The 23,441-nt window shown below is 40.6% G+C and overlaps 2 protein-coding genes across 2 annotated transcripts in view; both read right to left on the bottom strand.

Annotated features, from left to right (window-relative positions):
- The window catches only part of LOC149163430 (nardilysin-like), a 694,409-nt gene that overhangs the window by 407,519 nt on the left and 263,449 nt on the right, over positions 1–23,441 (bottom strand). The window contains exon 9 of the mRNA XM_089431708.1: positions 1,105–1,253. Within this exon, the coding sequence (XP_089287834.1) occupies positions 1,105–1,253 (149 nt within the window). The remainder of the gene's footprint in view (positions 1–1,104; positions 1,254–23,441) is intronic.
- On the bottom strand, positions 7,177–8,257 carry LOC149163432 (uncharacterized). The gene is made up of 2 exons (XM_089430742.1): positions 7,558–8,257; positions 7,177–7,436 (listed from the first exon to the last, which is right to left on the bottom strand). Exons 1-2 carry the CDS (start codon positions 8,248–8,250, stop codon positions 7,233–7,235), a joined length of 897 nt encoding a protein of 298 aa, XP_089286868.1. The 5' UTR covers positions 8,251–8,257; the 3' UTR covers positions 7,177–7,232.

Here is a 23,441-nt window from a genome sequence, read left to right as displayed (position 1 = left end):
TGTACGAACTACCGGGTTGATAAAATTAGAGATAGGAAGCCCCAGGAGTTGTAGCATTATTGCTACAATACTGGAGCCCACCACTCTGCTAGCCTTTGCGTCAGCTTCTGGAGCTTCTGCGTCAGCCCCTAGACCCTCTGTGTCTCACACGATGGCCTCTCCTGGATCTGTGCAGCTCCTGGTTGCCTCTGCTAGCCTCTAGCTGCCTTTGCGTCAACCTCTCCAAGCTCTGCGTTGTCTCTCTGGTACCAACTCTTTCTCTCTGCTATGTATTCACTATCCCTTGCTGCTAATCACTGATTCTATCTCTTAGCAAACCCCGCTCTTAAGAATAGAATGACTGATCACTCTGGTGTCTTCTCCAACTGACCCTCAAGCCTCTTCTTATACTTTTCTCATTGGTCCATCAACAGTCGAGAATAAATCTCTAATCAACGGCTAAGATTAGATTTGGCTTGATCCATGACTTTTGGACTCTTCTAACCCAATTTTATATTAATACCCATTAATATTTTATTTTTCCTGAGTTTAGACTAGAGCTAGAGCACATCCAATGCTACCCCAAATCAACAATGGGTCGTTGACACGTAGTGGTCAACATCCAATTCAAACTATGATCCATACTAAAATGCCCTTCAATATTAAATGAATGAACTTGATTATGAAAATGGTTAATGTACCTTATGGTAGATAACCCGACTTGATTGGATGAGTAAACTAGATTTCATAAATCACTGACCAAAACATGGATGGAGAACCTTTGAGGCTAGCTATCTATAGGTCATCATAGGGCTGCTAGCTAGGAGAAACAATTTCTTTTAGGAATTACCCACTTGGGTGAATAACAAGACCTACTGACAGCTAAGAGTACATTATTGTCTAAGAGACAATGTGGATACCTTATAGCTTAGACTAAAGAATTTTTTACACAAATAGTAAAGGATATAAAAGAAACAAGTTGGACAGCTCACTGGATCTTAGAGAAAGAAAGTGAATTTTTAGTAAAGACATACTTTGAAGCAAAAAAGCAACTGAAGTACCATAATAAAGAAATAACCCAAAAAATTAAAACAAAATGCTCAAAACTACTGGAAAGGAAGGTACCTTTTCTAGTCCTGAATCAGTAAGACCTATGCTTACAACAAACATGTATCCTGCAGAACAACGCTCAAATCCTCCATTATCAACCCCTGCTGATAATGATGTAGCCCAACCTTTTTCTTTCAGGAGGGACAACAAACTACCAGAACCTTCTGTATAATAACAAAAACAAGTCAAACAGTAATGAGCTAAACAGACATACGATGAGTTTTTCCATAACCAGCACTTATACCATCACTGCATTAAAGAAAACAAAATGAAAATAATAATTTCATATTGCTATTTCAAGAAAACTTTACAGATAGACAGATGAATATCACAAAAATTTACATTGATGTCAAAAAACCTATAGTTGTCTATGAGGACCAATAATTAACTATAATTTGAAACATTAGGCATATCACATTAAGCATCATATTACTTTGGGTAACCAGCTAGTTTATATCCTATTCAAGGGAGGGAGGGACAGAAATAGGCAATTCCAATGTTTAAAGTTTCAGACATATATTTTAGAAGTGGCATTCCAATTTTATAATTGCTATGGAGAGGAAAATTCAAAAGTGTGCTATTATTTGGCTTTACATATTCTAAATAAAAATCTTTCAAAGTGCTTTTTGGTGACTCCCCTCCTTGATTAATTTCTACTTCATATTCTAGATGATCAGAAGAGCACATTGTTGAAATTTCCATGCACCCTAGATCTGAACTAGACTTAGCCAAGAACATAAATACACTAGAGATGCTCAACTAAAAGCACTTTGCACAGTGGAATATATCAGCAATTAATCAACAATAATACACAAATTTTATGGCCCAAATCACATTTCTCATTGGTCCATCAATGAAAAAACCTTAGTCCTAATACAATGCTAGTATACACAGTCAAATCCTTGACCAAAACCCTAGGGCTGAGGACTAATCTTTTAGGCGCTCATCTGCCCATGAAACATAAAGACAAAACAACTTGACTTGCTATTTGTTGTCCTTTGCAAGCAGCCCTTTCTGTCCTCTTTGTCCTTGATGTACCTTGTTGTAACTTCTGTCCTTTGGCTGCTACAGTGTAATATCCCAAATGGGATATTTGATTAATTTTTCAGAAATCTGACTCAACCAAATTTCTCCATAAAATTACCATTCATTCAACAAAACATTGCCATGTAAAAATATGATCAATAGAATATGGCAAAATAACAACACAGTGAACAAGAACAATCTCAACTTTTATTATAATAGATAAACTAGGGTTACACGTATATACAACCAAAATAGCTGAGATGAAAAGATGGCCTCCAAGATAATCTCCTGCACTGCGTTGACCCTCCAAAATAATGTGAACTACACTGTTATGCTCTCCTGTGAATTCTGGATGAATTCATCGAGGGGAGATGGGTACTTGCCCAATCTCATTGAATCACCCGAGGGTTTCTGTCTTGGGACTATAAATGAAGTAGAGAACCGGGTTTTCAAACCTCTCATACAAGAAGAAGATCAAATCCAAGATGTCCTCTAACGGCTTCTTCCTATTTTTATAGATCTGGTGGACCCCTCTAGAACCTCCTATTTTATTATTATTTTAATCATTGAGCACATTTCTCTCTTTTTATTTTAATTAAAATATCCTTTTAATATGGGAAATTGGTAAATTGTCCACCATGCCTCCTCAAGCCACTGAAACTCACTTCTAACCATCCATCCTGTAGATCTTCTTGTTCTGGTTCCAACGAGATATTACACTAAGGTGTTCTGTCAAAGATTCCTCCTAGAATGCCACCTTAAGTGTAATTAATTGAGTTAGGCCCATTAATAACTGATCTAGGTGGATATTGGTGGCCACCTACCAATTCCACTTGGACCCTCACCATTGTTTCTTTCAGTTTCCTTAATTGTAGCATAGTTTACTATTTTTAGCAGTTTTTCAGGTCCTAAACTTCCGGAGCTGTTTTGAGGCCCTAAATGATGTTTTTTTGGCACAATCTACTGCCAACGATTTTTTGTCTAAAATCATCTTTTCTGTCATAGTCCTTGGAGAGATCTTTCCTGCGGGTTATCATGCGTATCAAATAGAGATAATATGACCAAGCCGCAACCCTGGGAAGTTGGCTGTCCAACTCACCCCAATGAGGCCCTAAACTCTTGGTGTTACATCTCCTCGGGTTAGGGTTTTGGTTGTTTAGGGTTTGCTCTTATTGTTCAATAATAAAAAGGCCCTTGAGCCTCATTGTAACACGGTTCAGAGGCGTGAGCCGCCACATCTCTTCTTAGAGATAAGCTACCATCGCCCGAGCTAGCCTTATTTCTGTTCTATTTGTAAGCATATTTCAGTATTTGATATTAATGAAATAAAGTGTTATTTCTATAGCATCTTTGTATTTATGGTTATATCAGTAATTTGTTGCATTCCTATTTAAATCCGGATAGTGGTATCAGAGCGATCTGCTCTTTCTCTGTTTTTTTTTGCATGTCCCCAACGAGGTCGAGATATAATGAGTTAGGGCTTGAACTGGTCGAACCTTTGCAAGACTAGCCTCGCAAATCCCGACGGCCTCCCATGGCAGATGAAAAAAAGGACGAGGGGGTAGGAGATCCTATCAAAATCTTGCTCGAGGAAGCCCTCAAGCGACAAAGAAATGCGACGATGGACAACTTTTCCCAGATCCTTCAGTGGCTACTGAGGGGCGATACATCTACTTCCTGCAGCTACTCTTGAAGTGCCACACCCTTTAAGGTACAAGTTAACTTTGACATTCCCATATTTGAGGGTCAAATAGATATAGAGGCTGTAGATAAATGGTTAAATCTGCTAGAAGGATATTTTTTTGTTCATGATTTTTCTAGTTGGGAAAAGATCACCTTTGCACTTCTCAAAGCAGCCCCCCACGTCAAGGATTGGTGAGAACCTACTGTGAGCAAAAGGATGAAAGTATGAACTCATTGTTTTTTAGCCGCACCCACTTGGAACTCGTTCCGGGATGCCATCAAGGAGTAGTACTACCCTATCAGGAGCTATGAGGATAAATACATAAAGTGGACAATGTTGCAACAGGGAAGGGACCAAGATGTGCCGGAGTTTACCAATGTTTTTCAAACCCTTCGCACGAAGTTGGGTATCAAGGATTCTGAGAAGCATTTGGTTCTCAAGTACCTTGGCTACTTGCACAGGTACATCCAGGACGAGATGGAAGTCCTGGACATCTCCTCACTCGGCACAGCACACCGATATGCGGTCAAGATCGAGCAAAAGCTTAAACAGAAGAAGCGAGACTTTGGATCCGTGAATCCGAAGCAAGGGAAAGGTGCCCCCAAACCGCAGAACAAAGGAAAAAGCCAAGGCGGGGTGGCCCAAGACAACCTGCCAAAGCCACAAGAAAAGAACAATGTCGCAAAGCCGAAGAAGGACATGGGAAAGTGGTGTGAAAGAGCTCCACTCACAACACAAGTGAGTGTCAGGCCAAGCAGTCACTGGTGGCCGAGCTAAAGGCTTTAGAATCAAATGCATGTTACGACTCTGAGTCAGAACTCGACAAGGAAAATGACAAAGGGAAGCAGATTATTGATGCAGAGCCCAACGCCACCATTGCGACTACGAAGATCCAGAAGGAGGAACCCGAAGATCGAGAGGAGGAGGAGTGCCTCCTCCACTCCCAGAAGTGGGTAAAGGGTTCCCCGCTACAGTTCATTGTCGATAGTGGGAGCCAAAAGAACATCATTTCAGCAGAGGTCGTGAAGCGGCTGGGCTTACTGACCACAACACATCCACAACCGTATACCGTCGGGTGGCTTCACCAAGGACGGGAGATTTTCGTGAGCCAACAGTGTCGCCTTCCATACAACATCAAGCCCTTCACGGATGAGGTATTATGTGATGTTGCTCCCCTTGATGTTTGTGATATATTATTAGGCCAACCATACTTATGGAAGCAACATGTTGTGTATGAGTCAAGGCGTCGTGCTGTTATTGTTACTTTGGGAAATAAGTTGTATAGGATACAGGAGGTAGCACTGCCTACCACCATCTCTTTGGTTATGGCAAAATAATGCAGTAAGCTCATTTCCAAAATCAGGAAATTTGTTTTCCTGATGATACGCCCTCAGGGAAAGAAGAAAACGGTGGCCACGACTTCCAGACAAGGCCCCTCCGCATGGCAACAACAGATGGACAAGGTTGTGGAGGAGTATGAGGATATCTTCACCTCCCCCACAGGGGTGCCTCTGCACTGTCAGGTCAAGCGCTCCATCGATCTGACTCTAGGTGCGCCGCTGCCCAATGGACCAATCTATCGGTGCTCCATTATGGAGAATGATGAAATCAAGAGGCAGATTCAGGAGCTGTTGTAGAAAGGTCACATCTGTCCGAGTTCATTGCCCTCTGGGAGCCTGATCGTGTTGGTACAAACGAAGGATGGAACTTGGAGACTCTATATTAACTACCGGGCACTGAACAAGATCACTGTCCGGAATAGGTACCCGATCCCACAGATTGATGACCTTATGGGCCAACTGAAGGGGGCAAAATATTTCAGCAATATCGACTTGAAGTCCAGCTATCACTAGGTACCAATCGAACCCTCCGATGCTCCTGCAACCTTCATGAGGCTCATGGATGACATCTTGCGGCCATTCACCAACTCATTTGTAGTGGTATACTTGGATGACATCCTGATCTTCAGCCAGAGTTGGGAAGAGCACCTCCACCACATTCGACAAGTTCTCCAAACACTGCAGCAACACAAGCTGTGTGCCAATTTGGAGAAATGCACTTTTGGAATGACCCAGGTTCAGTATCTGAAATACATTATTGATGAACGAGGGGTTCATGTGGATCCATCCAAGATCCAAGTCATTCGGGATTGGCTAGCCCTAACCACTTTGACAGAGCTCTGTAGATTTCTCGGTCTTGCCAATTTCTAACGCAAGTTCATGTTGGGATTCTCTCATATCACTTGGCCCTTGAGTCAAGTCACCAAGGGAGGAGCGAAAGCAAAATTATTTTGGTTTGAATCTCACCAGAAGGCATTCATAGAGTTGAAACATCACCTCTGCTTTGCACCAGTGCTCACTTTACTAGACTTGCAACAACCATTTGAGATCGAGACGGATGCCTCTGACTACGCTATTGGGGCAATCCTTACTCAACAGGGGCATCCAGTGGCATATCATAGTGAGACACTTTCAGACACAGTCCGGAAGTATCCCACTTATGACAAAGAGATGTATTCCATTGTGCAGGCTTGCCGACAATGGAAGCATTATATTTTGGGGAAGGAAATGGTCATCCACACAGACCACCAACCCCTGCAATTCATACAGCGCAGTGCTTGAAGGAAGCAGTTTCTACCGGGGCAGAAATCGATTGGAAAAGAGTGAAGACACATAGAAGGGGAATTTTCTCCTCAGAGAACTTTCCACCAGAAAGTTCGAATTTCTCACTTGCTGAGCAGCTAAGCAGTACTAAGCAGCGACTAGAGGAGTCAGTTCCACAGTTGGGTGAGATGGCATCAGATGGGCTCAGAGATTAGGACAGGTTGGATGGAGCCTCCAACTATGTCATTTGGAAGACCAAAATCGTAGCTGTTCTAGAGGAGTACGATCCAATGTTGCACGAAGCGGGAGCGAAGCGGAAGCGCGGAGCGCGGAAGCGTCATTTTCCAAAAATCTAGGGAGCGAAGCGTCCGCGGAAGCGTCTGCTATATATATATATATTTTATATATTTTTTTGCATTTATACTCAAAACAAACATCCCAAATACCAAATTAATTGTAGAAGACATGAAAACATGCATATTTTTGCATAAATCAAGATAGATATGGCATCCATGATTCCATTGTAGTTACTAGTATGTACAACAATCATCTATATTCTAGCTATTACAAACATACATCAAATTTTTAAGCATATTATAAAACATAAAACATTTAAGCATATTATAAAACATAAAACATAGAGCATATTATGATTTATCTAGCAAGTGAGCAACTGTCAACATTTGTCATGTCCAAAATTCAAATAATAATGTTTACAAAATATGTCACTTGGTCACCGCCAAGCCAAAAAGGTTCGAAATTCAAATTCACAAGTCTACAAGTCTAATGAGTAATCTATGACAAAAAGAAGTAGATTGTGAATATATCTACTAATCTCTCCTCCTTCCACCACGAATAGAACGTGATGGCGGGCCTCCACGTGGTGGCAATGAAGAAGATGGTCCCTGTGTAAGTCGTGGCACTGGAACTGATGAAGAAGAACCCCCTGCCGTTGGTGTTGAACCATGGAACCTAGAAACCAAGGGACCAGATGGGGGTGGGGGTTGTGGCATATCAACACCCGTGTCATCATCCTAGAATCGCTCAAAAAATTCATGCAAAAAAAAAACACTAGTTAACAAAAAAATTAAAAACATGAATTAGAGAAATGCTTTATAAGGGAAAATTGGAAAATTCATACCACAATGGACATACCTGGATAAGAGAATCCTCTAATTGCTCTAGTCGCAACACTCCATCCTCCAAATTGGGCTCCTCTGGATTCTTGTCCCAAGTCAACAAGTCTTTATTAGACTTTGCATCTTCACAGTAATGGGACAACAATCGCAAGTTGTAATGAACATAAACCAAGCTCTCTGCCCGGTCTAAATTCAACCTGTTCCTTTTAACACTGTGGATGAAAGAATAAGAGCTCCAACACCTCTCTGCAGAAGAAGTGTTTACCACCTGTGATAGCACCCGCAATGCCAAACTCTGTAGAAGTGGAGTAGGCCCTCCATGCATGTTCCACCACTCAAGAGCAGAAAAATGCTCTCGATCTTGAATTGCATGCATGCTCGAAAATGGACCAGTGTTGCTCGTATAGTTGCTCACCTGTCTCCGTACCAATGCAGCCTCCTCCTCATCAGGGATTAATCTACTCAATGCAGCCATATATTTTTCGTGAACCTCTTTATCTTGGTGTGGTTTTCTCCTGACTCCCCCCCCAGGTGCTGGTTTTGAAAGCCATGATGGATGATAGTATTTAGGTGTCAAAACATATGCTAATGCATGCAATGGAACATTTAGCATATCCCATCGTTTTTCCACCTCTTCACGAATATAATTGTACAAGGTGGTATCTCTAGGCTCAACAATGTCTTTAATCTGCCCCAACATGCTATCCATTTGCTCATACACCTCCCTAATTACTGGTCGATCTGAATCTGCAAACTTGATCATGTAATAAATTGGTTTGGTGAATTGCAAAACATATTTAACCTGTGACCAAAAGTAACTGTCAAGAACAGTGTCCTTGACTTCATTAGCACCATCTGTACTGACGTTAATTTCATCCCATGTTTCAGCACACACCAGATTAGTTAAAGCTTGTCTCACCCTCACTAGCCGCCTAAAGGTGAGGTAATAACTAGCAAATCTTGTCTTTGCAATTTTAAGCAATTGCAACTTGGAGTAAGTGCCATAGAAGTAGTTTACCCTTGTATGCCCTGTGATGAATTTAATGAGCTGCTTCCCTTTCCTGTAAACCTCAGCAATCCACCCACAATCTTTGTGTTTCACAATATCATGCATCAAAAGGTTCAATGTGTGAACCAGGCACCCAGACCAAAAGATGTGTGGATGAGTACGCTCAATAATTTTTCCTGCTAACTTACAATTTGCTGCATTATCTGTGATCACTTGAACCACATTATTCGGACCAACATCTTTGATTGATTTCAATAGGAGATCTGCAATGTTTGGTGCAGTTGCACTGATGGAGGAGGAGTCATGAGATGCAATAAATACTGCACCACTAGAAGAAACACCAAGAACATTTATCAAATGTTGGTTTCTAATATTTGTCCACCCATCTGATACAATGGATACCCCAGAATCCACCCACTCATGTGTAAAACGTGTCAAAGCTCTTTGAACCTTAGCTTTTTCTCTTTCTAATAACACTGTTCTAGCTTTCTCATAGTTGGGGGCCTTGTATCCTTTTGGGGCTTCATTGATGGCCTTTACCATTTCATGCCAATAGGGAGAGCGAAGCACATTGAATGGTACACCGCAAGCACAAAGAAAACGGACTATCTTTCCATCCACATCATCCCTCCCAGCAACATTAAGGAAATCCCCTATTGTTTTTCTACCTCCAGAGGTTGCAAAAGTACCATGAGGAGATGGGCAACTACCAAATTTAGAGGTTGCACTTGATTCAGAATGAGTTTTTTGTTTCTTGTTTTTTCGTTGTGCAGCCATCTCTATTTTGATGTATTTTTGTCTTTGTTCACTTGAAATGTTTGGGCAAATGGTTACCCCCACAGAACCCTTTTTTTCATCACTGTCTAGCACCCCACAAAGATGCCTCCTCAGACGGGTATATGAACCCGTATATGGTTTTCCTCCATGACAACCATGAGGGCACATCCATTTGTAAGATCCACCACCCTTTCCCCCTTCAAGTTTGGTCACATAGTTCCACAAGGGATTTGATGTACCTTTCCCATCTTGTGCTTCAGTGTCCTCTTCAAGTTCATCCCCTTCCTCTTCAAACCCTTCCTCCTCATCATACATTGGGTCACTACTATTAGGACCAAGTTCATCCCCTTCCTCTTCCCCTCTATTCCTCACCCTTGCCATCATTAAAACCAAGAGTGGAATGATACATAGAAGCCAAAAGAACACCATCTTGGAATATGGATATAGGTGGTGGACAACCTGTAAATAAAGGAGCAAGTAGAAACAATGGGAAAGAGTAGGAGAGAGAGGAGAAAAATACAATTTTTTTTTCAAAAAAACAAGGGAGTTTGGGGTTTGAACTTACCTCTTTAGCTCTTGTAGATGAAGTCCTCCAAGCTCTTGCTCCAAGCTCCTCCTCCTTCTCCTAGCTCCTCCTTCTTCACTCCTCCAAGCTCTCCTCTCTTCTCCTCTCCTTTCCTCTCTTCTCTTCTCCTCTCCTCTCTTCTCTTCTCCAACTCTCATAAACTCAAAGTGAGCAAATGAGAAGAGAATGGGGGCTTTATTCTTTTCTAAAGTCACCCTAAACTCACCCTAAACTCACCTAACCCACCCCCTCATGCTAGTTAAGTTAAACTTTAAAAGAAATTAAAAAAAAAATATGTTTAATTCGCTGCCCGCGGGGTTGCGTCCGGGTTGCGCCTGGGTGGCGTGCGGGTGGCGTGCGCTTCCGGGCAGGTTGCGTGGCGCCACCTCGTGCCCGAAGCGTCTGCCGAACCGCGATTCCGGGGGGCCGCAACATGAAATGGCAGGAATCGTTTTTTTTGCCCGGAATCGCGCCACCTCCAAAACGGAATCGCGCTTCCAGTGGGGATTCCGGATCGATTCGCTCCGATCCGCGATTCTGCCTTTGGATCCGGGGGGGGGGGGGGGGGCGATTCCTGCAACACTGGTACGATCTCAAAGCCTACATCAAAAGTGTTGTAGTTGTTCCTATTGACAATGATCAAAGGAATAAGTACAAGGCCGAGCATGGGGAAGGTGAAAAGGATCATTCTTAATGGAGTTCGAGATCACGTGGTCTAACACTCGCAAGGCAAGGATACAACCCGAGAGATGTCAAAAGCCTTGTCTTCTCTGTGTTGAAATTTCTAAGTCTATCCATTAGAAATTTTATCTGTATTCTTCTGGTTTATTTCTCCTACTTGTTAATTACAAACAAGTTATTTAAACATAGAAACATCGAAATAAACACAATACAGTCTCAACCATCTACAGATCAACAGCTGAAAGAATAGCAAACACACAAGTGACACCGTTATTTTTGGACAACTCGTCCCCGGAAAAACCCAACTTGGGAAAACCGGTGTAGCAATTCTGAGGGTTATTTATTATGCAGTATTTACTTGAGTACAACTGGGTGCGAAACTGGCTCACCCAACAGAGAAAAATAATCGGCATTAATACCTCTCTATTCGGAAGTAGATATTCAGAAAATCTTCCCCACGAAACCCACACTAGCACAACTGAAGCATTGCGTCAACCCTCCTGGCCTCTGCATCAGCCTCAAACCCCTCCGCGTCAGCCCTTTGAGGCACTGCATAGCCTCTACGGTCCTCTGCGTCACTCCTGCTGCCCTCTGCGTGGATGACATAGGCCTTTCTTGTTGATTTGGGGTAGCATTAAATGTGCTCTAGCCATGAAAATTGGTGGAGAGGCTAAAGCACATGAGATCTCCAAAACCTAAAAATTGTTCTAGGAAAATCCATTCGAATGAAGAGTTATTAAAATAATTAATATTTTTAATGAGTTCCTAAGTCTAAACTTAGGGAAATAAAAATATTAATGTGTATTAATAAAGATAAGGATGAGAAGCTTCCAAAAGATAAGGATCAAGTCTATTTTAATCTTAGCCGTTGATTAGGGACTTAATATTGGTCGTTGATTCATCAATAGGAAAAGTATAAGAGGGGACTTGAGGGTTAGGTGGAGACACAATGAGGGAGACCATTCAGTTCGATTTCTGGAGCGGGTCTTGTTGAGAAATTCAAATTAGAAGACTGGATTGCAGCAAGAGGTAGCGAGTACGGAACACAGAAGCAGGGAGAGTACCAGAAGATCAGCGTAGAGATCAGAGAGGCAGACGCATAGCCTCTCAAGAAACGCAGAGGTAGTAGGACTACGTAGTAACTGGAGGGCCTACATGGGTGACGTAGAGAGGCCCAATGCTGACGTAGAGAGGCAAGAGCTAACGCAGAGGGTCTTGGAGTTGCGCAGAGGCCAGCAAGTCTGACGCTGAGTCTGAGGGAGGTGTTGGAGAATTTATCTCTATTGGGTGAGACAGTTTGGCACCCAGTTGTACTCATGAAAAGCTGAATAATAAAATCCTCCTCTGTTGCACCAGTTTTCCCGAATTGGGTTTTTCCGGGGACATTTGTCCAAAAATAACTGCGTTGATGTGTTTGATTTTTTTGTGCATGTATTTGTTTTTGTTCTATGGTGTGATATCTGCAGTAGAGTTTATTTTAATATTTACTGAAGCGATTTCATAAATAACTTATTGAATAATAAGTAGGAAAAATAAATCAACTGCTACAGTAATAGAATTTTGACATGGTATCAGAACAAATAATCAGAGACATGAAGGGAAAATGAATTATGGGTCGAGATCATGATGTAGAGGCATCAACATCAGGAGACTCATGCAGATTTTCAGAAAGTTGCACAAGGGATAGAAATCTTGATTTCTCTATGTTGGCTTCCATATTGGAAGAAGAAGTTGCTTGCGTAACAATCTCGGCATCATCTAAGGTATGGTATATAGACAGTGGAGCCTCCTTGCATATGACAGGAATCCTAGAATGTTTCTCTGAGTATCAGGAGGAAAGGATGAATTTTCAGATCACAATGGGGAATAAGGCAAAGAGTACTCCAGCAGGAAATGGGACCATAGTGTTTCAAACAGAAACGAAAGAGTGGTTCTGGGCCACCAATGTGTTGCATGTGCCAGGATTGGGGATGAACTTACTTTCCGTATCACAACTTCAAAGAATGGGCTATGACCTTTTCTTCATCAAGGAGAAAGTGTACGTCAAACACCCAAATTGGAAAAAGAAAGTACAGATCGGAATCAAGAGTAACAGGTTGTATAGATTATAGCTAGAACCACCAATGGCACTGATAGGCAATCATGGGGACAAGGATCTGAATGAACTATAACATAGACAAATGGGACATTTGCACCATGGGGCTCTGAGAATTCTCAGGAAAACTATAACAGGAGTTCCATATCTTAGTATAGAAAGAGATGATGTATGCAGAGGATGTGCTCTGGGCAAGTATGCCAAAGAAACATTTCCTAAAAGTAAAAACAAGGCCAAGAGTGTACTAGGATTGATACACTTAGATATCTGTGAACCAATGTCCACTAAAGCTCTTAGTGGTGTCGAATACTTCGTCGCCTTCATCGATGACTACTCTAGGGAAAACTTGGATTTATTTTCTGAAAACCAAGGACGAGGTTTTCTGTCGATTCAAAGAGTTCAAGGCTTTGGTGGATAATTTGACTGGAAAGAAAATAAAATTTTTCTGCTCAGATAATGGTGGAGAATATGTCGACAAGGACTTCACAAAATTTTGTATGAGGGAGGGCATCAGAAAAGAGTGGACAACTCTGTACAATTCAGAGCAAAATGGAGTAGCAGAAAGGAAGAACCAGACTATCGTGGAAGCAGCCAGGGCCATGATGTATGATTAGGATATGCCAAAATTCCTGTGGGAAAAATCATGCAACACAATAGTCTATGTTCAGAATAGAACTCCTCATTAGGCATTGGGCAAGATTACTCCAAAGAAAGTCTTCACAGGGAAGACACCTGAAGTCAGTTATTTCAGGATATTTGGGAGCTTAGCATATTGTTGTATACCCGAGGAAAAAAGGAAGAAGCTAGATCAAACTACAGAGAAAGGATATCTAGTGGGATATAGTGAGAATGCTAAGGCATACAAAATCTATCTTCTAGGGAGCAGGAAAGTAGTAGTTCGATGAGATGTGAAGTTCATGGAGGATAGGTCCTTTAGAAAATCTCGAGTGATTGGTCAAACCACTTCAACCAGTGGAAGCCAAGAATTTTCCTTTAGAACAGGAAGAATCATAGGAAGAGGAGGAGTTGACAGATGCACCTGCTACCAAGGGAAGGAGTCAGGAACTCCGACAGATTCTACGGAATGTAGAAGATTTCATCGGAGCACCAAGGAATAATAAGAGAGAGCGAAGACAACCAGATAGATATCATGCCTTAGTAGCTCAGGATGGAGAGCCTTCTAGTTTTTAGGAAGCCACTCAACATCAAGTTTGGATGGATGCGATGGTGGAGGAGTACAACTCCATAATGGTGAACGATGTCTGGGAAGTAGTAGCTAGGCCTCAGGACAGATCAGTGGTGGGTTCAAGATGGATCTACAAAATTAAATACACTACAGACGAGAGTGTGGAAAAGTACAAAGTCAGGTTTGTGGTTAAGGGGTATGCGCAGAAGGAAGGAATAGACTATGAAGATACCTTCGCCCCAGCAACAAGGTATACATCTATTAGAACCGTGATATCTCTTGCAGCACAGATGGGATGGGAGATTCATCAAATGGATGTCAAAACGACATTCTTGAACGAGGTGATAGAAGAAGAAGTATACATCGAACAACCAGAAGGCTTTGAGACACATGAGAAGAAGTCTCATGTATGCAGATTGAAGAAAGCCTTGTATGGGTTCAAATAGGCACCTAGAGCATGGTATGGTCGAATTGATGGATACTTTCAGAAGATGGGGTTTGTCAAGAGTGATGGAGATCCCAATCTCTACTATCTAGTTGTACAGAATGAACCTCTAGTACTAGTATTATATGTGGATGATCTCTTCCTGACAGGATCATCCAAGCTCATCGAGGACTGCAAGAAGAATTTAGCCACAGAATTTGATATGAAGGATTTGGGATAAATGCATTATTTCTTGGGGTTGGAAGTTTGGCAACAGAAGGATAAAATCTTCCTAAGACAAGGGAGATATGCTACAGAGATCTTGAAGAGATTCAGGATGCAGAACTGTAGGCCAATGGCTACTCCAATGATCACCAACTAAAAGAAAATTGATGCATCAGAAGACAAGGATGTTGATCCCACCTTATACAGGCAGCAGTCAATAGCAGGCCAGACATTTGTTACGTTATCAACACCCTCAGTCAGTTCATGGTGGAACCGAAGAGGGTGCACTGGGCAGAAGCCAAACATGTTCTCTGATATTTACAGGGACTAGTCAATTATGGACTCTTTTACAGCACGAGTAAGGATATCAGATTGAGTGGATTTACTGATGCAGATTGGGTAGGAAGTTTAGTAGACTAGAAAAGTACCTCTAGGTATTGTTTCAACATTGGATCAGGAATGACCTCCTGGTGCAGTAGGAAACATAAATCCGTAGCTCTGAGCTCAGTTGAAGCAGAATATATGGCCGCTAGCACAGCTTCGCGCGAAGCCATATGGCTTAGAAAACTGCTTGTAAACCTAATCAGAAGGAAGATGGAAGCGACCAGGATCATGTGTAATAATCAGAGTTGCATCAAGCTATCTGAGAATCCAGTATTTCATGATTGGTCAAAGCACATTGATATTCGGTGTCACTTTGTCAGAGACTGTGTCCAATGAGGAGCTCTATAGTTGAGCTACACTCCTACAAGAGAACATGTGGCAGACATCCTTACCAAGGCCCTTGGAAGAACAAAGTTTGCCTATTTTAGGGAGAAGATGGGGATGATAAAGAATCCATTTCAGTAGCAGAATTGGGTATGATGTTGCAGTGTAGATGCAATGTTGGGAGAAAATGACCAGCAACAGCACAGATGTAGAGGGAGTTGCAGTGTAGATGCAGTGTTGGGAAGAAGGACCAACAGTAGCACGAATGCAAAGGGAGTTGCAGTACAGATGTAGCATTGGTAGTGGCAGAGCCATGCGCAGCAGTACAAGATGCGACAGTGTAGATGATGTCAGGCGGGGAGGCCTAGCATCAGCAAAGGTACCAGTGTCGTATAATCAGAGTGATGCTCAGTGTGGAGTATTACTAGAGCACAGTCCTCGCTAAGAGGGAGTGTTGATTTGGGGTAGCATCGGATGTTCTTTAGTCATGAAAATGGGTGGAGAGGCTAAAGCACATGAGATCTCCAAAACTCAATATTCGTTTTGGAAAAATCCATCCAGATGAAGAGTTATTAAAATAATTAATATTTTTAATGAGTTCCTAAGTCTAAACTTAGGGAAATAAAAATATTAATGGGTATTAATAAAGACAAGGATGAGAAGCTTCCAAAATATAAGGATTGAGTCTATTTTAATCTTAGCCGTTGATTAGGAACTTAATCTCGGTCGTTGAGTCATCAACATGAAAAGTATAGGAGGGGACTTGAGGATCAGTTGGAGACACACTAAGGGAGACTAGTCAGTTCAATTTCTGGAGCAGGGCTTGCTAAGAAATTCGAACTAGAAGACTAGATTGTAGCAATAGGTAGCGAGTACGAAACAGAGAGGTAGGGATAGTACCAGAAGATCAGCGCAGATATCAGAGAGGCAAATGCAGAGCCTCTCAAGCATACGCAAAGGCAGCAGGACTGCGCAGTCACTGGAGGGCCTGCGTGGGTGACGCAAAGAGGGCCAGTGTTGACGCAGAGGGTCTGGGAGTTGTGCAGAGGCCAACAAGTCTGAAGCTGAGTCTGAGGGAGGTGCTAGAGAATTTATCTCTGTTGGGTGAGCCAGTTTGGCACCTAGTTGTACTCATGAAAAGTTGAATAATAAAATCCTCCTCTGTTGCATAGGTTTTTCTGCATTGGGTTTTTTTGGGGACATTTGTCCAAAGATAAATGTGTTGATGTGTTTGATTTTTTGTGCATGTATTTGTTTCTGTTCCATGGTGTCATATCTGCAGTAAAGCTTATTTTAATAGTTACTGAAGCGATTTCGTAAATAAGTTATTGAAGAATAAGTAGGAAAAATGAATCAGTTGTTGTAGTAATAGAATTTTCACACTTCTGGCTCTGCGTTGTCTCTGTTGGGCTCTACGTCGCCTGCTCTGGCTTCTGTGTCTGCCTCTGCGCTGGTCTCTCGGCACTATATCTGCCTCTTTGTCCAGTACCCACTGCCCCTCGCTTCTAATCACTGATTCAACTTTACTTAGTGTTGACCACTATGTGTCAACGACCCATAGCAGCACACCCCCTTTTTTCACAAAACGGATAGCGCTTGATCGACGTGTCCGTGCCATTCGACTATCATCATCAGCCTAATCATGTTATATTGTAAACCCTTTTTGCCTGCGTAAATTGTAAATAATCTCAGCAGATCCGTGTCGTCTATGTAATTGCCTAGGTAAACCTAATTTTTTGATGACAATCTACATTCTGGAAGGTTTTATGTCTCACCGATCCATGATCGGCAAAGTTTTCCTTCAGCCTTACCCCAAAGCCAGAATGGATTTTGTCACCAGAATGTTAGGGGAGTCCTAGTGTGCTAGATTAAGTCTATGTAAAAGTGATTTGGGAATAATCCTAACTATTTGGTTAGGTTATTTTATTACAAATTGCTTGATCTGCTAGATTATATTTGTGTCGCAGAAATGGGTAGTCTGTGAGGGTCTTGGTCAAATGGGTTTTCCCCCTTGAGATGTAAAAAATGTTAAAAAATCATGATGTAAAATGTCATGAGGTTTAGAAAAATAATTTATTCCCCCATAGGTCCTACGTCCTAGGTAAATTTAAATTTCTAGAGGTAAAATTCATGGATCCTTTAAAAAATTAAATCTTAACTGGTCCAGGGACTAAGGTTAGTTGATTATTTCACTAAATTTTACATCTTAGGTCCCTGGGGTTAAGTCAAAGTCAAAGTTTTGAGGAAATAAATGCAAAATTTTTTGAATATATTAAAATGTATTTAAGTGAAAATTTTTAAATTTCCTCAATATTTTAAATTTCGACGGATGAGATTAAAAGAAATTTTGATCTTCATCAATCGTCGAGATCACTTTGACAAGGATCACTCAAACTAGCTGTTGGGAAATTTATCTTTAAATAGGGGGTCATGTTGTCAGTTGAGATCATTCGATCTAGTGATCGTGTACTAAGCGAAAAGCTCTCGCTTGTAATCTTTTTTTATGAGCAATAAAGAAAGACTTTGGGGTTAAATTTCTGTTGGTGTTACTCTTCATCGAAACGCTGTAAGATGTATTATTTTCATGCATATATTTCTTTTTGGCTATTGATATAGCTTTCTGAAGAGTGATATGAGTACAGGTATCTTGCTCAGTCGCTGGGGTTTGAATGGTAATTTAAATTTTGAATATAATAGCAGGTATCTCTATTAGATCTGAATTTTATTATTGTTCTCTCGCTCTATGATTGACGTTTGAATTGAATTTTGCAGGAAAATCCTTGATTATCAGATCATTGGGTGTTTGGGGAAGTTCTCGACTGAACCAGCCAACTCCCGATCTGCATTTTTTGAAGTGCCCAGTTTGATTTTGATCCCAGGCTTATCATAATATATTTTTATGGGTGATGCATGAAGGGTTTCAAGATTAGTACCTCCTTTAAAAATCCAAAAAAAAATAATTTTTTTATGCTAAATCGTTAAATCCGGCTGTTGAGAGCCGCAAATCATCAGATCTGGGAGCGGAGTCAGACTCAGACTCCCTAGATCTGATAGATTTGACATTTTTGTATATAGATCTGTAATTTTCTTCAGTTTTCTGACTTTGGGTTTCAGGGTTTTTTGGGTCATTGTGTATATCGTTTGGGTGCTTTATTTTTGTCATCACAGGTTGCAGATCTGAAGGTGGAGTCTAAATTTGAAGCCAGATCTAGGCTCTGGAGGGTAAGATCTGGCCTCAGAATCAACTCTTGCAAGGGTATTTATTTCAAATCTAAAAAAAGAAAATTGTGGGGTTTTCTTCGGGCAAATCTGAAGCAGGACAATTTTTTTATTAAGGTTTCTGGAAAATTTTGAGGGTTTTCTGAGCCAGCTGCCTGCTACTCTCTTGGGTTTTCGTTTTTTTTGTTGCAAGAAAGTTTCAAAAATTTCTGGGTGAGCTGTGTAAAACCCTCGCTGGCAGCCTAAACCATAAGAATATCTCTTTAATCACAAATTTCCGTAAAAATTTTAAGGTTTTATCATCTTTTGGTTGCATTTTTCTTTCTCTAGAAAAATTTTAAAATTTTTGTTTACTACCTGGGCTTTTTTCTGCTGCAAATTTCAAATTTTGTTGCCAAAAAACCTTGTGTCCGTCCCCACGCAGCTACCCATAGATTCACGCATTTTCTCTGCCTGCGTTTTCCATTTCTGTTGCTCTCCTTACGCATGTCATCCCTTGCTACCACACTCACGTTGTCCATCTCACGCAGTCAACACTCCTCTACTAGCGTGGCTCCAGCCTATCGAAAATCCCCTTCACTGGCCAAACCGATCCAGCCGCGCATGACTACTCCCATCAAACTGCGCTTAGAATGTAGTTCCTTGCACTGCAATCGATCCTCCAACTCGCAAGCCATCCGCTAGCCCACGCTGCCTGCTCCAAACTGTATGCGCTGTCCAGCTGCCATCCTCCAACAATTTCCTCTAAGCTTGCGTTCTGCCCATCTCTCAACGTAACCATACTCCCCTTCTCGCAGTTGTATCAATGCAACTACCCATTATTCTTTGCCGGTTCACGCATCTCTTCTCTCCCACGTGGTCTTCCGCTGCGGCCATACGAGCCCCTCTCCACATTGCCAATCCCTTCCATACATATCTACGTCCTTCCCACGCTGCTCCAAAACCTGCAAAACAAACCCACACCGCTACCATTTCCGCTGCCATAACTTCAACTCTCACGCAAACTTGGAATCAACTCTTGATTTCATTTTCATTAGCTTGTATGCATATGGCTTTTTAGTTTAGGTTTAGTTATATTTTATTTTTCTTTACTATTTCATTTAGTTTAGGGTTTTTATAGATTTAGCTTTTCGATTTTTTTGTTAAGTTAGGTTTTTGACCATTGGTTGTGTTGACCACTACTGGTCAACTGCCCATAGCAGCACACCCCCTTTTTTCTTTGCAAAAAGGGTAGCGCTTGATCGACATGTCCGTGCCATTCTACAGTCATCGACAACTTGATCAATTTATGTTGTAAACCCAGTCTACATGTATAAATTGTAAATAATCTTAGCAGATATGAGTCATGTCTGTAAATTGCCTAGGTGGACCTAATTTTCTAAGTGATAATCTACGTTCCGGAAGGTTTTTCGTCTCACCGATCCATGATCGGCAGAGTTTTCCTTCAGCCTAACCCCAAAGCCGGGATGGATTTTGTCATTAGAATCTTAGGAGAATTCTAGTGTGTCAATCTGCTAGATTATAGTTGTGTCGCAGAACTGGGTGATTTATGAGGGTCTATGTCAAATGGGTTTTCCCCCTTGGGATGTAAAGTTGTAAAAGTCATGATGCAAAGTGTCTTGAGGGTTAAGAAATGTTTTAATCCCCTCATAAGTCCTAAGTCCTAGGTCCTAGGTAATTTTCCCAAGAGCTAAGTTCAAGGATCCATTTAAAAATAAATTAAAAAATAATAAATAAATAAAATATATATATATGATAAAGTAAAAAACCTAAAAATAATAAAATAATAATATTTTGAGTAAATAAATGCAGAATTTCAATTTTTTAATACATTAAAAATTCGACGGATGAGATCAAGAGATATCTTGATCCTCATCGACGGTCGAGATCATTTTGACATGGATCACTTGAACTAGCTGTTGGGATCTTTTCTTTTAAATATGGTGCTAGGGGTCATTTGAGATCATTCGATCTGTGAGTCTTGTGTTGAAGAAGCTCTCTTGTAAACTCTTTCTGGTGCTAATAAAGAAAGACTTTGGGGTTCAAAATCTTGTTGGTGTTACTCTCTGGAAGTGCTGTGAGCTATTTTATTTTCTGCATATTTTAAATTTTCAGCCATTAATAACAGCTTATTATAGAGTATTGTTGAGCACAGGTATCTTGTTCACTTGCTAGGGTTTGAATGGCATTAGGTTTTTCTAAAGTAATGGCAGGTATCTCCATTGTTTTTCGAGATCTAGTATTATTTTTTCTCTCTTTATTGATGGTTGAAGTGAGCTGTGTAGGAAACCCTTATTGAAGAAGATCAGTGGGTGTTTGGGGAAGTTCTCGGCTGAACCAGCCAGCTCCCGCAAGCATTTTCTTGCAGAGCCCAGCTAGCTTGGATCCTGGGTTAATCATTTAGTTTATTTTCTGATTTGCATGAGAGATTTCTAAAGTATTTTCATAAGTAAATCTGAATTTCTAAAATATTGTAGGTCATAACTGACAAATCTGGCTGTTGTAGAGCTAAAATTTTGAAATTTTGAACCAGTTTGTAGGGTTTCATTTTTTTCTTTGCATATACTTTCCAGATTTTTTGGGTCTTCCACTTGCAGGTTTGAGATAAAATTCTGGAGGAAAATTGAGTTTTGTAGGGTTTACTATCTTGTTGTCCAGAGGTTCCAGATATCAGTTTTTTTTTGTTTTTTTTAAATCTGGGGTTCCATTATTTACAAGAAGTTAAATTCTATGTGCTCCCATCAAATCCCAACTCATCCTGGTCTCAGCAACACAGCTCCATCAAACCCCATCTGCTCCTCATCAATCAACCTGCAACTCATCCAAACGCTGCACAGCTCTCATTGGAACTGCGTTTTTCATTTATAAGGCTCTCCACGCTGCTTAAATCGCCCACTGTTTGCAATCCTCCTCTCCACGCCATCGCCCAGCTCCATTCTTCAACGCAGATTGATCCCCACGTTCAACCCTTCAGTCATATTAACCCAACGAAATTCGATTTTTGGGTCAGCACGTGAGTTTGCCCGCGTTTCTGCTCTCAGCACGTGGAGATTACTTGCGTGAGGCTTTTCTTCCTACGCATCTGCTCTTTGCTGCCTTCACCAGAGCTACCGTGGGCTTGCACGTAGCTCTTGTTCTGCATCCAGTCACGTCTGCAAGTTTCAAACAGTCCACGCGGGCCAAGTGTTTCACGAGTTTGGCGTAAGGTAATTTCTGTGAATGTGCGTTAAGCGTTTTTCGTGCGGGCATCAGGTAACTCTATCCCACCTCCAATGCGATTTTAAAATAAAAAAGGGTCTTTTGTAAATGCTCGTAAATTTTTTAGGAGGTCGATTACCCTTTTATGATTTTGATTTTAGTTTTTTTTTGAAATGCTATTTAAGCTTTGTTTTAATGCGTTAGAATAATCTCGTTTTAGTTTTGGTTTAAATTGAAATATAAAAAATAAAAATCATAAAGACTTTCAAAAAAAGGGGGGGGGGTTAGGACTTTTGGCTTTAGATTAAGATTTAGGTTTTATTTGAATTTTATATTTAATTTAACAAAAATACAAAAAAAAAAGAATAATCATAAAAAATTTCCTTTTATTATAGATTTTGTAATTGCAAGTTTTGTTTTAAGTTTTAATTTAGATTTTGATTAGTTTTAGATTTAATGTCATTTAGATTATTTTTAGATTTTTCTTTTTTCATTCAGCTCTAATTTTTGTTTTAAATTTTTATCTAAAAAAAAAGATAAAAATATTTTGGGAATTTTTTGCCAGATGCAATCTTGGCTCGGGGATTTATCATGTTTTATTTTTTTCCTGCTGAGGCTAAAATTTTGATGTGGGATTAATGTTTATCATCTTTTATGTGATTTGGCATGCTTGAATGATCATGAACGTAATATCTGGTTAGCGTTTAAAATTACGTGGTTGTTTAAAGCATTTATCTTTCGAAATTTTTAATCGCTGGAATATTGTTATTGAGCTTTAATCGCTGAATCATTATAAGAACATTGTGGTTTTACTGAATATCTTGCATCGTTCAAGTTATTTGATGATAAATGATTGTTGTACATGGTTTACATCTCTGTAACATCTAGTAAATAATCGTTTAAACATCAAACCCATAAGGCACTGGTCCGTTAAATTAATAAAATCAATTAAGTACTGGTTTCCTTTCGTGTCTCCCAAACCAACTGATTCACAGTTGGTTAATCATTTTCTCATAGGGTATACCCCCCTTAGCCGCGGGAGACAGGCTTAAACGGAGAGATCGGGGATCAAAGTGACAGCCCCTGGTCTGAGCATTGTCGTGACAATCTGTGCGACAACATTTTTTGGCGCCGTTGCCGGGGATAGAATTTTTCTGTCCTTGGTTCTTTCATCTCAAGATTTTTCGTGTTTTACTTCTTGTTCAGGTGGCGACTCCACTTCATATATTATCTTCGAGAGTGTACACTAGAAGACATCCAAGCAGTCTGTGCAATCCTACTCCTGATCCTGAAAAGGTCCTCAGGGTAGGATTACACAAACTCGCTTCTCGTACACTTCTTGTAAACCTTGGACAAGAAGCCCTCTCTGATATTCATTTGCTTTTTAAAGGTCAAGTTAGGCACAACATCATGGATATGTATGCCCCTTGTGATTTTTCTAACATTCCAGGATACCCCAACGATATTCCATCTATTGGGATCGATAAATTGCCTAACTTTCAAGGAAATAATGCAATTAGTGCTAACTCTCTTTTGCGAGATTTTAGCATATGGATGGCTAAGTACGCAAGATCTGCTGATTTCGATCATGAGGATGTCAGAATGACTCTTTTCATCTTAACTCTAGGGGGCGATGCTTATGATTGGTTTGCAGAAAAACCTCAGAATTCATTTAACTCATTACAATCGATCATTAATGCATTTAAAGAAAAATATGGAGATAAGAGAGAAGGAAGACACCTCATAAAAGATATTAGCCGAATAAAAAAGAGAGAGGATGAAACTGTTGAAGAATTTAATAAAAGGTTTAATG

The sequence above is a fragment of the Pinus tabuliformis genome, chromosome 5_1 (assembly GCF_031772625.1).
Source record: "Pinus tabuliformis cultivar Carrire ecotype Pingquan chromosome 5_1, CPIR1, whole genome shotgun sequence".
NCBI classification, from domain to species: domain Eukaryota; kingdom Viridiplantae; phylum Streptophyta; class Pinopsida; order Pinales; family Pinaceae; genus Pinus; species Pinus tabuliformis.
This window is presented reverse-complemented; position numbering and strand designations above follow the sequence as displayed.

Bases quoted from the DNA above. Each gene is read 5' to 3' on its own strand.
- LOC149163432 (XM_089430742.1), bottom strand. From the start codon at position 8,250: ATGGATAGCATGTTGGGGCAGATTAAAGACATTGTTGAGCCTAGAGAT. The intron at 7,437-7,557 runs GTATGTCCATTG...GAGCGATTCTAG, and splicing joins TAGAGGATTCTCTTATCCAG to GATGATGACACGGGTGTTGA.